Source organism: Carassius gibelio, chromosome A16 (genome assembly GCF_023724105.1).
Source record: "Carassius gibelio isolate Cgi1373 ecotype wild population from Czech Republic chromosome A16, carGib1.2-hapl.c, whole genome shotgun sequence".
Lineage (NCBI taxonomy): Eukaryota > Metazoa > Chordata > Actinopteri > Cypriniformes > Cyprinidae > Carassius > Carassius gibelio.
Genome location: NC_068386.1, coordinates 3151052 through 3171685, shown reverse-complemented (window position 1 = coordinate 3171685; position 20634 = coordinate 3151052). Strand labels below are relative to the sequence as shown.

At 38.5% G+C, this 20634-nt stretch overlaps 1 protein-coding gene across 1 annotated transcript in view; it reads right to left on the bottom strand.

Annotated features, from left to right (window-relative positions):
* The window catches only part of LOC128030717 (eukaryotic translation initiation factor 3 subunit H-A-like), a 48652-nt gene extending 30336 nt beyond the window's left edge, over positions 1–18316 (bottom strand). The window contains exons 1-2 of the mRNA XM_052618578.1: positions 18148–18316; positions 9572–9728 (exon numbers count right to left, since the gene is read on the bottom strand). Of these exons, the coding sequence (XP_052474538.1) occupies positions 9572–9728; positions 18148–18261 (271 nt within the window). The 5' untranslated portion in view covers positions 18262–18316. The remainder of the gene's footprint in view (positions 1–9571; positions 9729–18147) is intronic.
* Between the last annotated feature and the right edge of the window lie 2318 nt (positions 18317–20634).

Genomic DNA, 20634 nt, shown 5'->3' with positions numbered 1-20634 from the left:
GAAACGGCTGGAGTTTCATCAGATCAGTCAAATTCAATTCAATTTGAAAAATGTGGGTTTTATTTAAAAGACAGACATGACTTAACTTTAATCAATATGAAGGACTTAGAGTGCCACTTAAAATGTGCAACTAATTATATAATTGCATTGCCAAATAGCATCTAGTGTTTATTTATTTATTTTTATATATAAATTTATTCACTACATTTGACTGCATTATTAAAAATGAAATAGAACCAGTTTCAAATACATCTATTTGCCATTTGAAATGCTTCCAATTAATTCAGTAGCAAGTCATGAGCATACTAGAATTGACGGCTTTGGCCTGTTTCTAAGAAAGAAGCGCAAAAAAAAAAAAAAAAATATATATATATATATATATATATATATATATATATATATATATATATATATATATATATATATATATATATATATATATATATATATATATATATATATATATATATATATATATATATATATATATATATATATATATATATATAGAACGAGAAACCTTTTGACTAACTCCATATGAAGGACTAGGAAAGAAACATTACAAATTCACACATTAGAACCAGTAAAACAATAAAAAGACATGCATATACACACACACACGCTAAAATTACCAAAACCATAAAGCAAAAGAGATAAGAGCTAATAACTGAAATTTCAAAATATTAATAAATACTACAATCGTAGATAAACTATACTTTAAAAAGAGAAGTTGGGAACGAATTAAATACAACTTAATTGCCAAAAAAGTGATTAAAATAGCAATTTATCCATTTATTTTGCATTTGATTAGTAAGAGAAGCATGAGTGATTCTATCAAGCTAGAAATGAAAACTTAAGAACCATGTCATCTGAAAAAAAAAAATACAAATATGCATCTTAAAATATGCCAACTGAAGTAAAAAATAAAAAAATAATTGACAAATTATTTTAAATTAATGCCACTTAAAAGGTTTCAATACCATGGCTGCATAACCACCTCAGAGAATGCAGAAACGTTCAATAATTTAACAATCCATTGTCAATTATTTTTCATGTACCATTACATGACTACTAATTTAAGAGTTTAGTCAGACGCCCACATCAGTTCGGATAAATTGTGAAATCTCAGGAGGCACTTCAAGCAACTGACCTGACATAACATGTCAACACGAGTTCATTTTGATTACAAATGGGTGAACACCTGCCCTGACCTGCCATACATGTGAACAGCACAGGCCAACTGGAAAGTTTGTTAGATTCAATGTGGAGGGGTGCGGTGGGCTAGATAAGCTTATCTTAGGTCCACATTGTGGGTCTAATCTTAGAGCAGTGCACATGGCTGGCAGTGCCTGTCCCTGTAGGGTCCCGCTTAATCGATAACCGCCGCACACCTGAAGCTGTCAGCCTGTAGTCTCCACATCTCGCCCAGCTCCCACGGCGTGACGCCCCTCTGTCATCTCTCACCTCCCTTCACATGAGCTCAATGAATCAGCAGATGTCAGAAGAACCCCGGAAACTTGAATCAAGTTCAGGGTCACTGCTTTCAGTGATGTGCGTGGATATTCAACCAATAATCAAGTGCACTGCATCAATTCTTCCAAACGCTCACGCTGGTGCTGGGATGAGCTCCACTGTAATCAGTCTGCTCTCGGACTGTTTCCACGTCAGTCTGCCAGACCACCAGCTGAACACTCACGAACACGGCCTAAAACTCTAGACTAACATATTCACAGGTTTGAAAGCCTGGAATCAAAATTTGGGATTTCTAATAGAGTTTAACCATCCTGGTGTTAACTTTTTTTTTTTAATGGGTAGAACTTTGTGTTATGGGTCAAATAGACTCACATTGGTTTATTAATGCAATTTGCCGAAAATGAAAAACACTAAACCTCTAATATAGATTGTCAGACTAAAAATATAAAAACGTGAAAAATTCCCATCTGGTTTTATTTTGGTAGTGGTCAGTTAGACAAATTTTTGTTCAAAATGAGTTTTTTTTTTTTTTCTCGCACTTGTCATAACTTTTTGTAGTGACCAACTGCACACTCAGGTGCAAATAACTATGGAGAGTATCTAACATTATTTGTATGTGGTGTAAGCAGTATTTATCACGTAGTGCTTTCTGACTTTGTTAGGTCTGGTTCTTATACTCTTGGGTTAAATGGACTTCTCAGACTTCAATGTAAAAAAATAAAAAATAAATATAAAAAAACAACAACAACCAGTTACAGGCTTTGACAATTTTTTTGACTGTGAAACCTGGATCGAGAAACTGTAAATGCTCCACGGACGATTCAGAAGACAATTCTTCAGTTTCATGTAAACTGAGTTTGTTTTTCATATTTTGGTTTTCTGCTTTTTAGCCGACTCTTTTTCTTGATCTTTGGCAAATTGCATGAAATCAAATGAGGGCTTCAAAATTTGACCAACACAATTCAAAGTGTATACAGCCTTTACAAAACACATTTAAATGTTGAAATTTTGCATGCAAATTAATGACTAAATGATAACTTTTACAAACGTTTGAAAGTCAGATGTGGGTCAAACTGACCTAAACACAACAGGAGGTCAAAACACATTTTTGTAATTGTCTAGCAATTAAGTAAATGTCAAAATTCAAATTCATCCTGAATGAAGTTGTCACTCAATAGGGGCTACCTAGTTTGGTTCAAAATCTTTTGCCGCGTTTCCACCGAAATTACCCGGAACATTTTTACCAGGAACTTTTTTTCCCAGGAACTTTTTTCCCCCCAGACCTGTTGCTTTCTGCGTTTCCACCGCGGTGTAAAGTACCGGGAAGATTAGGCAAATAGACTGGTGACGTAGGTCTGCGCGCGTTTCTCAATACAAAGTACTGCTGATTTGTTTGTTTTTTTAAAGTACGCTGATTTTGGACGTGCATCCTCGGTAGTTAGTTCAGACTTTGTGCATTCGACTCGGGAGTGTGATGTCCGCGACGACGCAAGTCCGGTAAATCTATAAACAGCAGCGTACTTGATAACTTCAGTCAGCTCGTCTTGGCTACTGCAATTTTCCTATTTACAATAAAACGAAATAGGATATAAAATACCACTGCCTCCTTTGGTTTTCATTTAAGCATAATAACAGCTGCAGAAATGTACTTAGTTCAGGGATATGTGTATATGCAGCCATTACAATGAAACGAAATATTATATAAATTTGCCTTTTTTATTTTCATTTTAACATATAGATAAATTGAATACAGACCAAAGAAAACCTGTTAGATTTACCCCGCAGCTGAATTATATGTTATGTTTAACCACTAAAGACACATCAGAGCCAGCGGCACATATAAGAAGGTCTAGCCGATTTGAGGCTGCATCTCGGCGGATACATGAGGACTGAGCTCTCGCTGATCGAGTGGAGCTCACCGTCGCAGAGATCGGCGAAACACATTTTTTAAATAGGCACGGTCTTTATAAATAAACCATAGATTTGAGTTTTAAACAACTACATTCTCGCCTGAAATACTTTTAAAATTACATTTCATGACACAATAACAGTAATATTTGAAAATGATCCAAATAAATGGTGGTTGAACTCAACCAATGCTGCGTGAACTCAGATCGCTTTGGCTACTGCAATTTTCCCCTCAGTACATTTACAATAAAACGAAATAGGATATAAAATACCACTGCCTCCTTTCGTTTTCATTTAAACATAATAACAGCTGCAGAAATGTACTTAGTTCAGGGATAAGTGTAACGTTATATACAGCCATTACAATGAAACGAAATATTATATAGACTTGCCTTTTTTATTTTCATTTTAACATATAGATAAATTGAATACAGACCAAAGAAAACCTGTTAGATTTACCCCGCAGCTGAATTATATGTTATGTTTAACCACTAAAGACACATCAGAGCCAGCGGCACATATCAGAAGGTCTATCCAAGGTGAGGCTGCCTCTGGGCGGATAGATGATCACTGAGCTCTCCCTGATCGTGTGGAGCTCACCGTCTCAGAGATCGGCGAAACACATTTTTAAATAGGCGCTGTCTTTATAAATAAACAACAGATTTGAGTATTAAACAACTACATTCTCGCCTGAAATACTTTTAAAATTACATTTCATGACACAATAACAGTAATATTTTGAAAATGTTGATCCGAATAAATGGTGGTTGAACTCAACCAATGCTGCGTCAACTCAACCAATCAGGATGTTTAGCGCCAAAGTCCCGCCCCCGAAAGTTCCTGAACTTTAAAAAAGTACCACCTCGCCAGCAGGGACTTTCTGGGGCGCATTTTTTTACCCGGAACTTTTATTTAGTTCCTGGTTCCTGCGGTGGAAACACACCAAGTACCGGACCAAGTCCCTAGTTCCTGGGTAAAGTTCCTGCGGTGGAAACGCGGCTTTAGATTGTACTTCCTGATTAACTTTTACTTCGCACAAATTAAAGACAAGTAATTTGTTTGATAACTTGCACTTATGATAACTTAATAAAAAAGGGTTAAATGGTTGAGCTTGACAAATAATGTCAGCAACATGTAAACTTTCAGAAAATGCATATTTGCTTATTTACATTTTTATTCATTCAAAGTACTTCATCACAAGAAATCTGACAGAGCTAATAATACAATTTCAGACATAATAGAAAACTATATTTGCTAGAAAAGTGAAATGTGGAATTCTTTATTATATTACATTACTTCAATCTGATTGGCTGACAAACTTTCAAAAGGTGTACAATTATTTTCAGGTATTTTCATTAAAAATTACTAAATATAATTGCACACAAACTTGTTAGCAATACTCTGACAAATTTATCAGTAATTGTAGTGAGGTATTAACAGCGCTGTTCTTGAAACAGAATCTACGATAAGGCTACATAAGTTTATTTAATCTAATAGACCCTAAAAAAATTGCAAAGGTCCTTAAACATTCCCAAAAACCCTCAGCCAATTCCTCTGGTCTTCTATTTTTAAAAAGTACCACAATAAAAGAGAAACCCAATAATGTCACCTGTTCAAAACTTTAGGGAATAACCAACAGAATATCAGGAGCAAACATAAGAAACTTTCCTTCGGCATCCTATAGATGGGTAATCTGCCTCAATTTAAGATGCACTTATCCAAATCCCATTACTCATCAAGCACAGACAGAAAAAACACTGTGTGCTTGATAGGATGGACTGACTGATGAGCCGCAAGTGTGGTCTATGAGACAGGACTTACCAGGCAGCTCACGTCGAGCCAAACTACATAACCACAGACAACATTTTTCTTTCATGTAGGGAATGTCAAAAGTACCTGTATTTTGGGATCAAGTCTATCCTAAAATTAAACCAATAAAATGGAATGACACTAGTCTTTCTACAATATCTTTACAACAAAGCACAAACAACGGCTTTCAAATCGCTGCATTCATTCAGCAGATGACCGATAACCTAATAAGAAATACAAAAGCACCATCAAAACAGCAGAGAGTTGAACTTGCATTTTCATCGATTAAAAAAAAAAATATAAATATTTATAAATCGTCTTTAAAGTGGATTTTAATTGGTCTGTTGTGTACCGACTAGGGGAGCTCCGACTGATTGGCTTCCGATCGTTATCTGCCAATAATGGCTTGGAGAAGTTTGATCGGCAGTCTCTAAAATAATGGAAAAGGCAATGGTGAAATAACAACATTAAAGTACAATGAAAAGCAAGCATTAAAAGGAGGTGCAAAACAATCTTTCATTCAAAAAACAATGCGAAACCCCTGAAATACCCCTTAAATGGAAAACAAATCAATATCATGAATTAAATCAATAAATAAAAGGCATAAGGGAAAGTATGCATAAATAAATGACGCTTACATTACATTGTGCTTTATTGCAAAATTCCCCTAATAATTGCAATGTTTAATGACTTTAGTCTATTAAATCCCACCATATTTGTGACCGGTTCACTTTAATTGTTAAACGAGTGCGTTCACTAGCATAGTTTAAGCAATATCAAAATTAGTATGGAGAAGAGAAGTTTCACTGGTGGCATCTACTTGAATTCCTAATGTTGAGGGTGAACAGCCAGAGAGCTGCCTCTTGATCGACTGGCCGCTTTGCAATAACGAAGCGCATCCCTGTGGTAAATATATGAGCAGATGTACAGTACCGGAGTTCAGGCCTGCTCTTATCACGGCAAGTGTATCTCTGGATCCACATAACAGGCATTGCTCTATTGATTCAAGTCACGGCAGCATTAGGGAGCGATATTTCTTGCGCCGGCTGAAGAGATAAAGCACGTCCTTGGACACCATCACCAGTTTGGTCTCTAGTGCTGCTACATCTAGACATCTATTGCAGCTTGTTAGTGCTCAGCCGAACGGTTCAACGCCGCTAACAAGCAGCACCTAACGACAAGGTCATTCACTCAGTCAAAGTGCCAAGGATGGGGCCTGACCTCTCCAAGACGCCTGACGCCAAGCCGATAAAAGGTCCAGGAGATAATTACAACCACCACTGGACCAGGCCGGCACAGAAAACTAATAAACACTTCCTGTCATGGACCGAATACAATACTCCAGCTGGAGAGAGAAGACAACAAGAAGCACAAAGCAAGCTCCAAATAATGGCAGAATATCCCAGTATGACACGAATATCACCGCAGGGGTAGATGCGCGCAATTAATTAAAATAATCAAGACTATTGAGTGCATCAATGAACTGTTTAAATGCTTAAATTAGTCCGTATGCAAAATTGACAACCAGCCTTAACCAAGCAGCCTGATCCACAGATACATGATGCACAAATCATCATGGTTAGAATCAAAATTATTTGAATGAAATTGAATTTGCTGTATGTTGTGCAAATACAACCCAACATGCAATGAAAGGCTTGTGCGATGGCAAAAACTAAACTTAATCTCGTTTTTTGAGCAATTTCAAATAACTAGTCACCTTTGAACTACTACTAGATTTTCACGCAACCGCTGAAAACTCATCTCTTTCACAGCTGCTTGACCTCATCGTAAAAAAATAATAATAATAAATGGTCTCTATTCATTTATTCCTTCTCTTTCTAGCTTGTGCTTAAACTTGATAGTACAAGCACTTCCTGTGTCTGTTTGCCTCTTTAAGAAAAATCACTTTGTATCCCCCAATTTTAAAATTGATAAGTGTCTGCAAAATGACTAAATGTAGTACTACTTAGTTATTATTAGTAGTTGTTATTATTATTAAAATATATTTAACAAATACCACAGTTTAAAAAAAAAACCTGTTATAGACAGGTTTTTCATTTATTGCAATGGAGGAGTTGGTGGGAATCAAACAGTTGTATTGAAACTGGTAATTTGCAGTGACCGCTTTATCGATTACAACTAGAGCCCGACCGATATATCGGCCGGCCGATATTATCGGCCGATATGAGCTAATTGCATTTAAATCGGCATCGGCGTTTATAACGGCCGATGAAACATGAGAAACAGTCTCATATTCTTCACTCATGTTATGAGTGTTGCATAGTTTGCCCACCAGAGGGCGGTCTGCAGCTCCAGAGTTGCAACAGCGCCAGAAATCCACAAAGAAGAAAGCGATCAGCCAAGCCACCCAGGTGAGTCTGTCGTTCGTCATGTGAAATGATTGTAGATTTAGTTCATACACTGTATATAAAAACGGTGTGGTAGTTCTAGTTAACGGTCCTATCATTATCACTTCTAAATATTCTGTAACATCACTTACAGCCGCTAATGCATTGCTATATTAGATTAGCCACAAAGCTAATACCATGTTTATCAGTGGAAGAGCGCGAACGTTAATAAGAGGTCGAACTATAAAGTTAGCGTTTAGTGCTTATTCTATTGCGGTGTGTTTCCCACATAATGACCGCGTAATGGGCCTTTCACACAGGACGCGGTATGCACAGCGCTTGGCCGCTGGGTTTAGCGTTGCCCTTCAGATACAACGCGATTTGCCCTGCTCTGCGCTATGGCGTAGGCGGAGTTTTAAAAACTTTTAGCGGGAGCTCTTTCATAGTCTGTTGTTCCTCTTTTCGGTCAGCAGCAAACATGTATCTGTCCCGTTGTAAGAAGCGAGCGATAGCGCTAGTCCTGCTGATGAGAATTAAGAGAGAAGCAAGGAAGAAGAGGCTACCCTCAGGCCCAGGGAACAATTTGGTGAATTCAGGCTGGTTACGTTACTCCGCTAATATAGCTTCCTTTTTAGCAGGCCCCTTAAATGCTTGCTATTAACTTGTTTGAAGGTGGTTCTTCTCAAAATTGACAGCGGTGTGTTCATGGCACTAACGTTAACCATTTTGATTCAGACTGCACAAAGAGAAGAGGAGAAGATATACGGGTCCGTTGTGAATGTGTCTGTGAGAGCAAATATAGTGTAGTTACAGTAACTACAGTAGGTGCGTCAGAAATGATTAAATCAGAGGGGACATGTAAATAAATGTGAGCTGAACAAGCGCTTTTTTCTTTTCTTTTTTTTTCTTACATATTGTTTCAAAGCAGCTTTACAGACATAACAGGAAAATGTTGAAATAATATTGTTAAATATAAGGAGGTTAATACCTATTGCTTGACAAATAAAAAAATATATATATATTTCTCATTTTTGCCTATGTAGGAGATCCCTGTTTATTATTATTATAATTCTAATGATGACATGAGTAATGATACATGGTGATATTATTAATACACATGCTTATTCTTTCTATGTCTCTCTTTCTGCCCTACAGATGGCTGAAAAAGGTGAATGATGTAGCAGCAAAAGTGTGGGACTACTTCTGCAAATACTTTAACTTTAACTTTAGTATTATAATTTATTTACAGTACACACACAGACTGTTAAAATCAGCTTCAACTGGAAGAAAGTAAAAGTGTTAAATGTTTAAAATCAGACTGTTTTTTGATCGTTAAAAAATATATACTTTTGATGTGCAATTGTTTAGTGATTGAGACCGTAATCTAAGGCTTTTTTTTTTACATAAATCCCTTCTGGAAAATGGTTTATACAGTCCACATACATAGAACAGGCAGATATTTTGCCATTGAATGTTATGTAAGTGCAGCTTATAGGAAATGGGTCTAATATCCAGTTTATTTTCAAAATCAAAATATCGGCTTATAAATCGGCTCTTTTCAAGTTAATATCGGCATCGGCCCCCAAAAATCCATATCGGTCGGGCTCTAATTACAACGGGAGTCTTCCAGTTTTACCGCTCTGCTTGCTTTGTACTATTTCTTCCAATATGAAGAGTTCTGTTTTCCATGTTTCTAAAAGGATCAGAGTTGGCCATTTAGTCACTGTCTTGATTTAATTATGTATAAAACAGCAATTAATTAATTCAGGAAGACCACTCGCAGCTCGTTTGTGTTTCAACAAACTAGAGTCGACCCACAAAGCAGGTATTTTAGTGCAAATTCTATTAATCAAATTGAATCGTGATTACACTATAAAAATAAAAAAAAAAGTGAAAAGCAATTCCCCTTTCCACAGTTCTCTTGCCCTGAAATCCAAATAATTCCTCTCTCGCCGCTTCCCAGAGCGCCGGGTGCAATCATCAATGATTAACTGTCCAGAGAATGGAGCTCTGGAGATTGCCGTGCACCTCACCTTCATCGAATTCGACATCATCTTCAGTGTGCTGCGGGAAGGGGAAGCAGTTTGTGATCTCCAGACTGTCTTCAACCACCAGTCCAAGCAGAACACCCTGAACCACCTCACTACCCTGGCCCTCCTCCTGGTAGTGCTTAATGATCTTCAACACCACCTGCAGACACACACAAACACACAGCTTGATCAGGAACCGAAGAGGAAACACTTCTTGCAAAACAAAATTTGGGATCGCCGAAGCAAACAGAATATATGATGCAATTTCTCCTCAAGGTGTTTAAAGTGTCTTTGCGTTGCCTTTGCAGGAGCAACAGCGGACAGAAATAACGTTTATATGAGTTTATTGCATGAAGATTTGTGAGGTGTAACCAGGTACACAACTGCACTCACACACACTTGAAAGAACTGGTTAGCATTTAACTACGCAAGCAATAAAAAAGGCAGATTTGCATGCTCTACTAGACTTAAAGCACATGAAAGCAACTAAATGGTATACTTTCCCCAGATTAATTAAAGTACAGTAAGGAAACTGTTTTTCCATTAAGTCTTCTGAAATGTTTATATATGCAAGAGGCATTATCTAATTAAATATGCATTGATTTGCATGCATGAAGCCAGGATCAAAATTTGAGTCACATTCGAGTTAAAGGTTTTTACAGAGGAGATTTTTGATCTCTTTTTGTCACTCCATTAGTCACTACTGTCAACATTCAGAGAGAAAAAAAAAAAAAAAAAAAAAAAAACACAACCATACACTCATGTTTTTAGGAATAAAACGTGTCAAATCTGGCAAGTGATACATGAACAAACCTTTCTGAGAAAGCTTTCATATTAAAGATATGAAAAACTATAAAGTCTGGTCTATTTAAATGCTCATAAAGAATTCTGACTCGGTTCATGAGAGAACAGCCTTTGAAAAGATATGTACTGTAACTGAAATCAACATATGCAAATAATTGAACTGGAACACGATGTTGGATGTTTTCCTTCCACAAAAATGGATATTTGCTTTAAATGGGATGCTCTGCAGTGAATGGGTGCCGTCAGAATGAGTTCAAACCGCTGATAAAAACATCACAATAATCCACATCACTCCAGTCCATCAGTTAATGTCTTTAAGTAAAAAGCAGCATGTTTGTAACAAATCCATCATTAAAGCACTTTAACTTCAAATCATCACTTTCTAATCTACATCGGATATGGCCTCAAGGTGAGTACATTTTCAGCAAATTTCTATTCCTTTTGAAAGCTCTGAATTTCCTGACCCCAATCAGACATGTTTCTACATTAAAAACACATTAGAGAACAATAATAATCATACGTTTTGTACATTTTTATGCTTAATTAAGATGCAGTAATCAGCAATCCATCTCAGCTGACCACTTGCTATCAGCTGACCCGAGACGGATGTTCATTCCAGGTTTATATGTTTGCCCATGTGCTTTAGACCGCTCTAAGGAAAATATTAATGCGTGCAAGGTTCAATTTAAAGACTGGCAGAGAGGGAATATATCTGTCTGTGCTCAAAACAGCCATGAATGTGATGAGCAGGCATGTAGTTTTAAAATAAAAGTTGGAGAGCTAAATGGCAGATTGCTCCTCCATCTTAACGTGGTACTCTGTGACCACTCAGAGCAGAAAAAGATGGAGAAAGACCTGGGGTTAATGGAAGAACAAATACACTCACTGTCTAATTACTCCGTCTGCACAGCCTCTCTGAATACCAATCCACCGGGGGTTTTCTTCCAAGTCCTACAGAAGAGCCAGTTCACGCTGCCCAAGGCCTGATGGGATGTGTTTGTTTTACTCAGAAGGGACACAGCATTTTATACTGCCAATTTCTGATGGCTTACTAAAGTGCATCAGGATATCTGTTATTTCATAAAGAGTATCGAAGCAGGAGATGCATTTAGAGCGTACAGATACTGCACAAACGAGCGGAAGTCACATTTACTGTTATTTCAGCAGATAAGAGTGGAACAAACCAATTCCAACCTCAAATCACTACTATAGACAACATTTGTTTTTTTATACACACACACACACACACACACACACACAGTGAAACATGATTTTATGACATTAGGTTGCATTAATTGTTCTCAAATGCTTCTATTGGCTCACCAAAGTGGACAGAAGACGTGCTTCAACATCATCTGACTAATCAAAATTTAGCAGAATCTTTTAAAAACACTGCTGTGCTTCTCGAATGCAAAAACATGTCCTGTATGTATGATTCAACATGAAATTTTAAAAAGTTTGTGTGAATATTAATAGGGCCCTGCAAAAATAACTTCATAAGCTTGAGAAAGTGTCCAGTCAGGAATCTTATTAAATATTCATGAGCCAAAACCTTTACAACAGTAGGATGTTACTTGTAAAGCTGATCAGGACACACTTAACATCATTCTGTCAGTCAGCAAGTTATGCCTGCTGCGTAAATGTCATCTGATATAATTAGTATTCGATAGATAGATATTTAATTTTTAAAGAGATTAAAACATACTGCAAGAATGCAAAAATAAATCAAAATAAATGCAGACTATAAAAACATCAATCTTATTAACCCCAAACTTTTGAATGGTAGTGTATATTAAAGTCAACAACCACAAAATAAACCCACACACAGAGCAGCTTTACTCAATAATATGAACGTAAAGCAATGCAACTGACCAATCAGAATAAAGCATTCCAGATGGTGGCATAACAAGGTGCAATAGAGTTTAGATCAATCATTTTTTTGCATGAAGAGTCATTAAAAGGAATCATAAAGGCACCGACATCATTAAGTGGAATCGTAATCATTAAAAACCTTACGATTCCCCATCGCTCCCCTCCTGTAGCCTGAAGCTGCATGGAACAAATCTGCCATCATTTACCACATTCATAAAACAGAGGCAATATTACACAATTCTCTGGGTGCGAGTAACATGTCAAGCCCAAATGAGCGGACAGCGCTCGCCACATCCCAGCTGTAAAGATATATGAAGCATTTCACGGTGGCACGTTAAATTAATTATAGATGGACTCCCTGTAAACAAAGTCATAACCTTTGGCTTTAAAAACTCCACACAGATGGTGGTCTGACATATGGTGGGCGTCCATGGCACCTCATTTCCACATGAGCCAGAGGCTCTATAGGTTGCGTTCCAAAGCTGATTTGTGCCTTTTGAGGGTTTGTAACATGCTTTAAGGTCAGCAAAAAAAAAAAACAAAGCTGTAAATTCAATACTCTCTGAGCTGAGCCCTGCCAATCTGATCATTTCGAGTCGAGGCGTCATGCTGGAAGATTTGTGAAAAAGCCTGTTCCCCCAAATCATTCAGGAGGGAAGTCACACACCTGCTTCCTCAAATGAACGGAGCTGCGCTTGGTTGGCCAATACAGTCAGTAAAACACAAAGCCAGCGGCAAAGACGACGAAGCGCGGTGAAACACTCCATACGGCAGAGAGATGCGAGGGAATACGGATGTCACTAATTGCCTGAGCAGTTGTAACGCATAAGAGAACAGGAAACAGCAGCATCCAATTTCCTGTTGTTCCAGTCTTAGGGTTTGTATCATCACTCATTTGATTCAAGGCAATTAATGGCTGATTAAACGACTAAACATGCTCCACTCCTCACTGATCTTAATTGTTTAATATATATATAAACATTAACATTAATCTACTGTCATTAACAGTTATGTGAGGCAAAATAAAGTTACACATTTCTTAAAGGGTACATAACATACACCATTTCATCTAATCTCATGTTAATCTTGAGTACCTATAGAGTAGTACTGCATCTTTCATATCTCCAAAAGTCTTTTATTTTTTTTTATCGGATTTATAAAAAGAAATACAGCTTTCCGATTCTTTGCGGAAAAAGTCGAGCTCCTGGAGGCGTGACGTGGGCGGAGCTAGAATAATGATGTTCTGTGTTGTTTCCAGCAAAAGACAGAAATCTGATGCAGTTCTACTTAAATGTATGGGGTGTTTTATCACAGGGACGGCTCCATGTTTTAATAGCAAACGATGTGTAAATCCAGCATTGACCCGGGACTCGTTTATAAAACATTCGTCACTCAGATGACCAGAACACACAAATGGACTTGATAATTATCAGGCTACACTGGCTACCAGTTGCCGCTCGCATTAAATTCAAGGTACTGATGCTTTCCTACAAGACGACCACTGGCACGACACCAACTTACCTAAACCTGGTTAAATCTTATGTGCCCTCCAGAAGTTCACACTCTGCAACTGAACGACGCCTTGTGGTAATATCCCAACGAAGTTCAAAAACCACAATCCTTTTCCTGGACTGTGCCCAGCTGGTGGAATGACCTCCCAATCTCGATTCGTCTTTACTCACTTTCAAGAAACATCTAAACCTCATCTTTTTCGCCTGCACTTAACCAACTAATAATAGCACTTTTCCTTTTGTCTTTTCATAAAAAAAAATAAAAAATTCCTAGCTATGCGATCTGTACTAGACTAACAAACTTGTCATGGCACTTGTATACTGTAGTTGTTCTATTCTTGACTTGACTGCTTCTATTGTTCTCAATTGTAAGTAGCTTTGGATAAAAGCGTCTGCTAAATGATTAAATGTAAATACACTCCGTTACTGCCCCAGAAAAGTAAACTGCATCCACTGTTCATGTAACGCTAGTTCTTTGGGAAGCTGAACAAGGTAAACTTTCCCTCACATCCAAAAACACACACCTATTTGGAGACATTCTCAAACAAATCCTATGCAGCGCTGCCGACGATTTCCTGATGAAGCATGTTGATTGCACGTTTGTTTGAACTCAGAGGGAGTGTCAGCCACATTAAAAAAAGTTAACAGTTTAAGTCATTTGTGGATTTGTGCTTATTGGAGACGCGAACCATTTCAAACGATTCAGTTCGAGTTGGTGAACTGGTTCAAGAAGATCCGGTTACATCGAATGATTCATTCGCGAACCAGATATCACAAACTGCTTTGTCTTCTCTTCCGTGTCTGTTGTGAGAGTTCAAAACAATGCTGAAAAGTCGTAGTTTTTGTTATTTTTGGACCTTAAAATTTTTTTTAACTGACCCTCTGATGTCACATGGACTACTCTGATGATGTTTTTCTTACCTTTCAGGACATGAACAGTATACCGTGCACAGTTTCACTGAGAAATCTCGGACTAAATCTAAAATATCTTAAACTGTTCCAAAGATAAACTGAGGTCTTACGGATTTGGAACGACATGAGGGCGAGTTATTAATGACAATTTAGATTTTTCGATGAACTAACCCTTTAACATTAACCAATTGCCTGTGCAACCATGCTGACATCAGCTGAAAAGAAAACAGTTTAAGGCAAGAGCTACTTTTAACATTTTGACACGTTAAAAGCTCTAGTCCGCTTTATGCAAAAGCATCTCATAACAATCAGACAACAACAGCGTTGCCACAATCAGCTCATATCCTCCACTCACTTGCCCTGAACCCCGTCAGTCAAACAAGGCATCAGCGTGGGCCTAAGGAACCTCAGGGGGCTGGCTTTTACCATGGATTCAAAGCAGCGCTCCACCCCCCCTGTTCTCCTTCTCCATCAGCTGGGTGTCAATAACAGAATACTTAATGAGGGCATGCAGCATGCGTTCCAGCAGCAGCGGCGCTTTGACTCCTGTTCACGGGGCCGGCACAGACTACACAGCCCCATCAAAGCAGCAAAACACAGCCTCAACACTTCATCTAATGATCACCTGTGAACTCAGGAGAATTGCACGCTTGCCAGTTCTATTTTTGATAGGCGCTTTTGTTTTGCAGTGACTAGCATTCTCTCTGCGGCGTACTGCGAGTGTCCTTTCTTGCTTTCAAACTTGCCTCAGCTGAGGGGTGACGCAATCCACAAGCCCAAGGCTATCAGGCATAAACACATTCCCCACGGATCACGCTGACGTGAACGTCTGTCCCTGTCAGTTAGCCGAACAATGACACGCAGACATAGCCTGATGACTGTAGCTTGGGTAGGACGAGGCCTATGATCCATCTTCATAAAACAATGACGAAACTAAATCTAACAACCACACACTAAACCGCCTCGTAAAATGAACAGCCTGAGACAACATCGTAACTGAACGGTTTAACACCAAGCGTACAAATGAGCTCGTACTTCAGATTTGCAATGCTGGAAGGAGAAACCTGGAGAGCTTGATATAAGGCCTAGCAGTGAAATGTCAAATAACAACTGGAAACAAAAACTAAATTTAAAACAAAATACTGTACTGATTATTGCCATAACTTTTTTCTTGTTAATTTTAACAAATTAATTATTTAAACTATAGAGAATTAAATCATGTACAGTTTATTTATTTTTTTACTCGTGTTTTTTTGGACAAAATGTATTAATAAAATAAAAATAGATTTTTTCACACACATGAAAACGGGATAAAAGATGTAAAACATTCTTAGGGCAAACGTTAAAGGAACAATTCACCTAAAATTTAAATTACCATCAGAATTCACTGATATTATTTACAGATAATCTCATCTGCTGCTGTAAATCTCATTTGTGGTTTTCAAACTTCAAACAATCACGTGGCAAGTGAGAACATATTGTATAGTGTGTTAATAATGCATCTGAAGTCATTATTAAGGTCAGCACCATTAGTTTAACAAGCGCAAATGAGATTTAATAACCCCAGTTGAGAGGAAAGCGATTGAAAAATTGGTATTTTTTAATTATATATTTCACTCTGTTCCTCTCACAAAGCTATTTTATGTCTTAAGGCCTGAAATAAATCAAAATTTCAAATAAGCAACTTTTTGGGAGCTTGAAGTAATTCATCCAGTCTTTTTATTTGCAAAAGAGCAGCTCTGCTTAATATCTCCTTTTGTGCTCACAGAAGAAAACACTATGGCAAGTATTTAAACATAGGATGGATGAAAACAATGGACAGATGCAAGCGACTGTCCCATCAAGGTCATCCTACATCCAAAATGCAGTAACTACTACAGCGGATAGTGCCAGGATGTGCTTTTCTTGAGACAACTTCGCCCTCTGTTGGCAGTGATGCATAACGCAGGCCACTGCCACATCAGTACTGCATCAACCTCAAACTCAGACAAGCTCTTTAATTAAGCAAGCCCTTCAGTTCTACTGCACACCAGGAGATAAACAACAGACTGTCCGCATGCATTACGCTGATGGTAATTGGAGGGTTAAGATCAAATGCCAAACTCTCGACAATCTTCAGCCTTTATCTACCGGGAATCACTGGTCTGTATAAGGGAATGCAGGCTAATGGTGTAGAATGACTTCCAAAAACAATTCCATTAAGCAACTTTTCCACTGTGAAAACGTTTTAGAACTAGAGCAGATCATATTCATATATTTCAGCCAGACGGGCAAAGTGAGCCTTAAATCAATAAACGACGTTCTGTGCTGGTGATGGTCTCAGACCGGATTTATTTTCAATATTTTAAAGAATGTTTGTAACAAAACAGTAGCAGTTAGCCCCTGACTTCCATAGCATCAAATAAAGCAAATATGGAATACTGTGGAAGTCAAAGGTTGAGGTCGTCCGTTTTGCCAATTTATCGGCACCGATAGTTGATTGCTGGAACAATCGGTTATCGGCAAGAATTCATGCCGATATTTTTCCAGGTTGCATCCGTTGCTGGAGCGACTGAGAAGGCTCGGTTTCATTGTACAGGGCAAGAGCGGCCTCTAGTGATTGAAATCACTGACAGCACATGCTGTTTGTTTAGACACATAACACTGCACACTGAGCAGAGCAAGAAACTTAGTTTTTGTTCAGCATCCATTTTAAAACCTATCAGTTAATCAATTAAGTTTTCAACATTAATTACGCATTCGGTGTCTGGGAGTAACCTTAAACTGCTTACAGTTATGTAATTTAATTACTAAATAAATGTCATTGCAATCGGTTACAGGTACGGAGAACAAAAAATACAGTTAAATTAGTTACTTGAGAAAATGTTAAGGGGGACTCATTTACATTTTTCACACACCCACATAGAGATTTAATTGCATCAAGCACTGATCAGCACATAAATTTCTTTTTTTAATTATCACTCAGTCAGTTATGGATTACCTTGGAAGGGGTTTGTCTTTCACAACTTTTGTGTCTCCTAATATGGGACACTGGAGCACAAAACCAGTTATTAGCAGCACGGGTATATTTGTAGCAATTGCCAACAATACATTGTATGGGACTAAATTATCGATTTTATCTTTCATTATCATTACGAGGTTACGTTAAGATCATGTTACATGAAGATATTTCATATTATATATATATTAAGGGGGGGGGGGTTACATTTTTCACAACCCCCCATAGAGATATTTTTTATAAATTACACTGCTGTAAAATACGTTACACCAATTTCAGGAGTTAAGGACACGGAATAGGAAACATGATTATTCAATAACAGCTTCATTTCCTATTTGGGTTCATGTATATGCTTTATTTCTTCAGATTAGCTGCGCCCATATTTTCAGCGCGCTTCTTTGATACAGTGAAGGCTGAGCTTCACCTACAACCTCCAGCTGAACACAACACGAGTCTCCGACAAACTAAACATAAGCACTCACCAGCCCATCGATCTGGATCTGTTTCACCGGGGTCTCCAGCGGACTGGAGCCAGAAGCAGCGGATTCTTTACGGCTGGCCATTGTCTGATGAAGAAGGAAAGGGCCAAAGCACATGCAAGAAGCTTTATCCGGAACGACGCGACTACTTCCTGTGTGAAAACTTAAGAAGAAGACCTTTACCTTGTCAAAATAAGAGTCGCGATTTATCGACCTAAATTAGTTATTCTGACGTTTTTGTCCTAAAATTAAAAGCACGAATACTGCATTGCGATATTAATCACATAATAATTTAGCAGCTCACACTAGAAGTTAACTGACCACATACAGCGCATTGGCTGTATTTAAAATAGAGTAGTTACTGGACTACTGCGTAGTGAGCAGTGCATACTGCATACTATTAACCATAATCATTTTAAACAATAGATATTACGCAAAAGTAAACGTTTGAAACAGTGGTATATTGATGTCAACCGTCATTATGCTGCAGTTATCGTCACGCAAACGGAAAAAAAAATATTTAGTGTTTTTGTTTTCAAATAATTAAAAATAACATTGCATTGTGGGATGGCTACAAAGAATATTGATAATTCTGCAAATGGATTAAATATAATCGAACCAAAAAAAATGTCATGTCTATGTAATGTGGTGCTAATAATATCCTGAGCAGTGGCGGTTCTACACAGAGGCCTAGGGAGGCCCGTGCCTCTGTAGACATGTCCCTGGCCACCCCCGTGCTGGAAAAAATAAAAAGTAATATGATTTTACGGGCGAGTACCAAAAGCGGAACTAATGTGACGCAACGTTCTACACAGGTAAATTAGTGCAGCGCACCCAAACACTTAGGGACTTAATCATATTCATGGATGCAAACATCGCGTATTTTTCACATCAGTTTGGGTGACTTGGTCATCTGAAGCAATTCCATAGCTTAATGTTATGGACAATAGACTATTTACATCATTAAATTAAAGTTTACGGAAACCTTGTTTTCCCTCCTCTGTGGCTGTCAATCATTCTCCATTCACTAATCAAATGGCACGCACCTCGTCCATTTACAGCAGGATGCATGGTAAAACTCTCTCCAATATTATATACTCACAATTATAATGCTTGATCTGTAGATAAAAAGTCTGTGGATTTGCATAAAATGACTTTTATTTTGATCACATACGTGAATGAAAAAAGCTGATTCGCGAACCCGCTCTGAAGTCATTATTTGACTCAAATGATTCACGAACCCGCTCTGAAGTCCCGATCTGACTCAAATGATTCGCGAACCCGCTCTGAAGTCATTATTTGACTCAAATGATTCACGAACCCGCTCTGAAGTCCCGATCTGACTCAAATGATTCGCGAACCCGCTCTGAAGTCCCGATCTGACTCAAATGATTCGCGAACTCGCTCTGAAGTCATTATTTGACTCAAATGATTCACGAACCCGCTCTGAAGTCCCGATCTGACTCAAATGATTCGCGAACCCGCTCTGAAGTCCCGATCTGACTCAAATGATTCGCGAACCCGCTCTGAAGTCCCGATCTGACTCAAATGATTCGCGAACCCGCTCTGAAGTCCCGATCTGACTCAAATGATTCGCGAACCCGCTCTGAAGTCCCGATCTGACTCAAATGATTCGCGAAACCGCTCTGAAGTCATGATTTGACTCAAATGATTCGCGAACCCGCTCTGAAGTCCCGATCTGACTCAAATGATTCACGAACCCGCTCTGAAGTCCCGATCTGACTCAAATGATTCACGAACCCGCTTTGAAGTCCCGATCTGACGCAAATGATTTGCGAACCCGTTCTGAAGTCGCGATTTGACTCAGATGACGCAAATGATTACGATGACTCAAATGATTCGCGAACCCGCTCTGAAGTCATTATTTGACTCAAATGATTCACGAACCCGCTCTGAAGTCCCGATCTGACTCAAATGATTCGCGAACCCGCTCTGAAGTCCCGATCTGACTCAAATGATTCGCGAACTCGCTCTGAAGTCATTATTTGACTCAAATGATTCACGAACCCGCTCTGAAGTCCCGATCTGACTCAAATGATTCGCGAACCCGCTCTGAAGTCCCGATCTGACTCAAATGATTCGCGAACCCGCTCTGAAGTCCCGATCTGACTCAAATGATTCGCGAACCCGCTCTGAAGTCCCGATCTGACTCAAATGATTCGCGAACCCGCTCTGAAGTCCCGATCTGACTCAAATGATTCGCGAAACCGCTCTGAAGTCATGATTTGACTCAAATGATTCGCGAACCCGCTCTGAAGTCCCGATCTGACTCAAATGATTCACGAACCCGCTCTGAAGTCCCGATCTGACTCAAATGATTCACGAACCCGCTTTGAAGTCCCGATCTGACGCAAATGATTCGCGAACCCGTTCTGAAGTCGCGATTTGACTCAGATGACGCAAATGATTACGATGACTCAAATGATTCGCGAACCCGCTCTGAAGTTGGGATGTGGTATAGTTTCCACA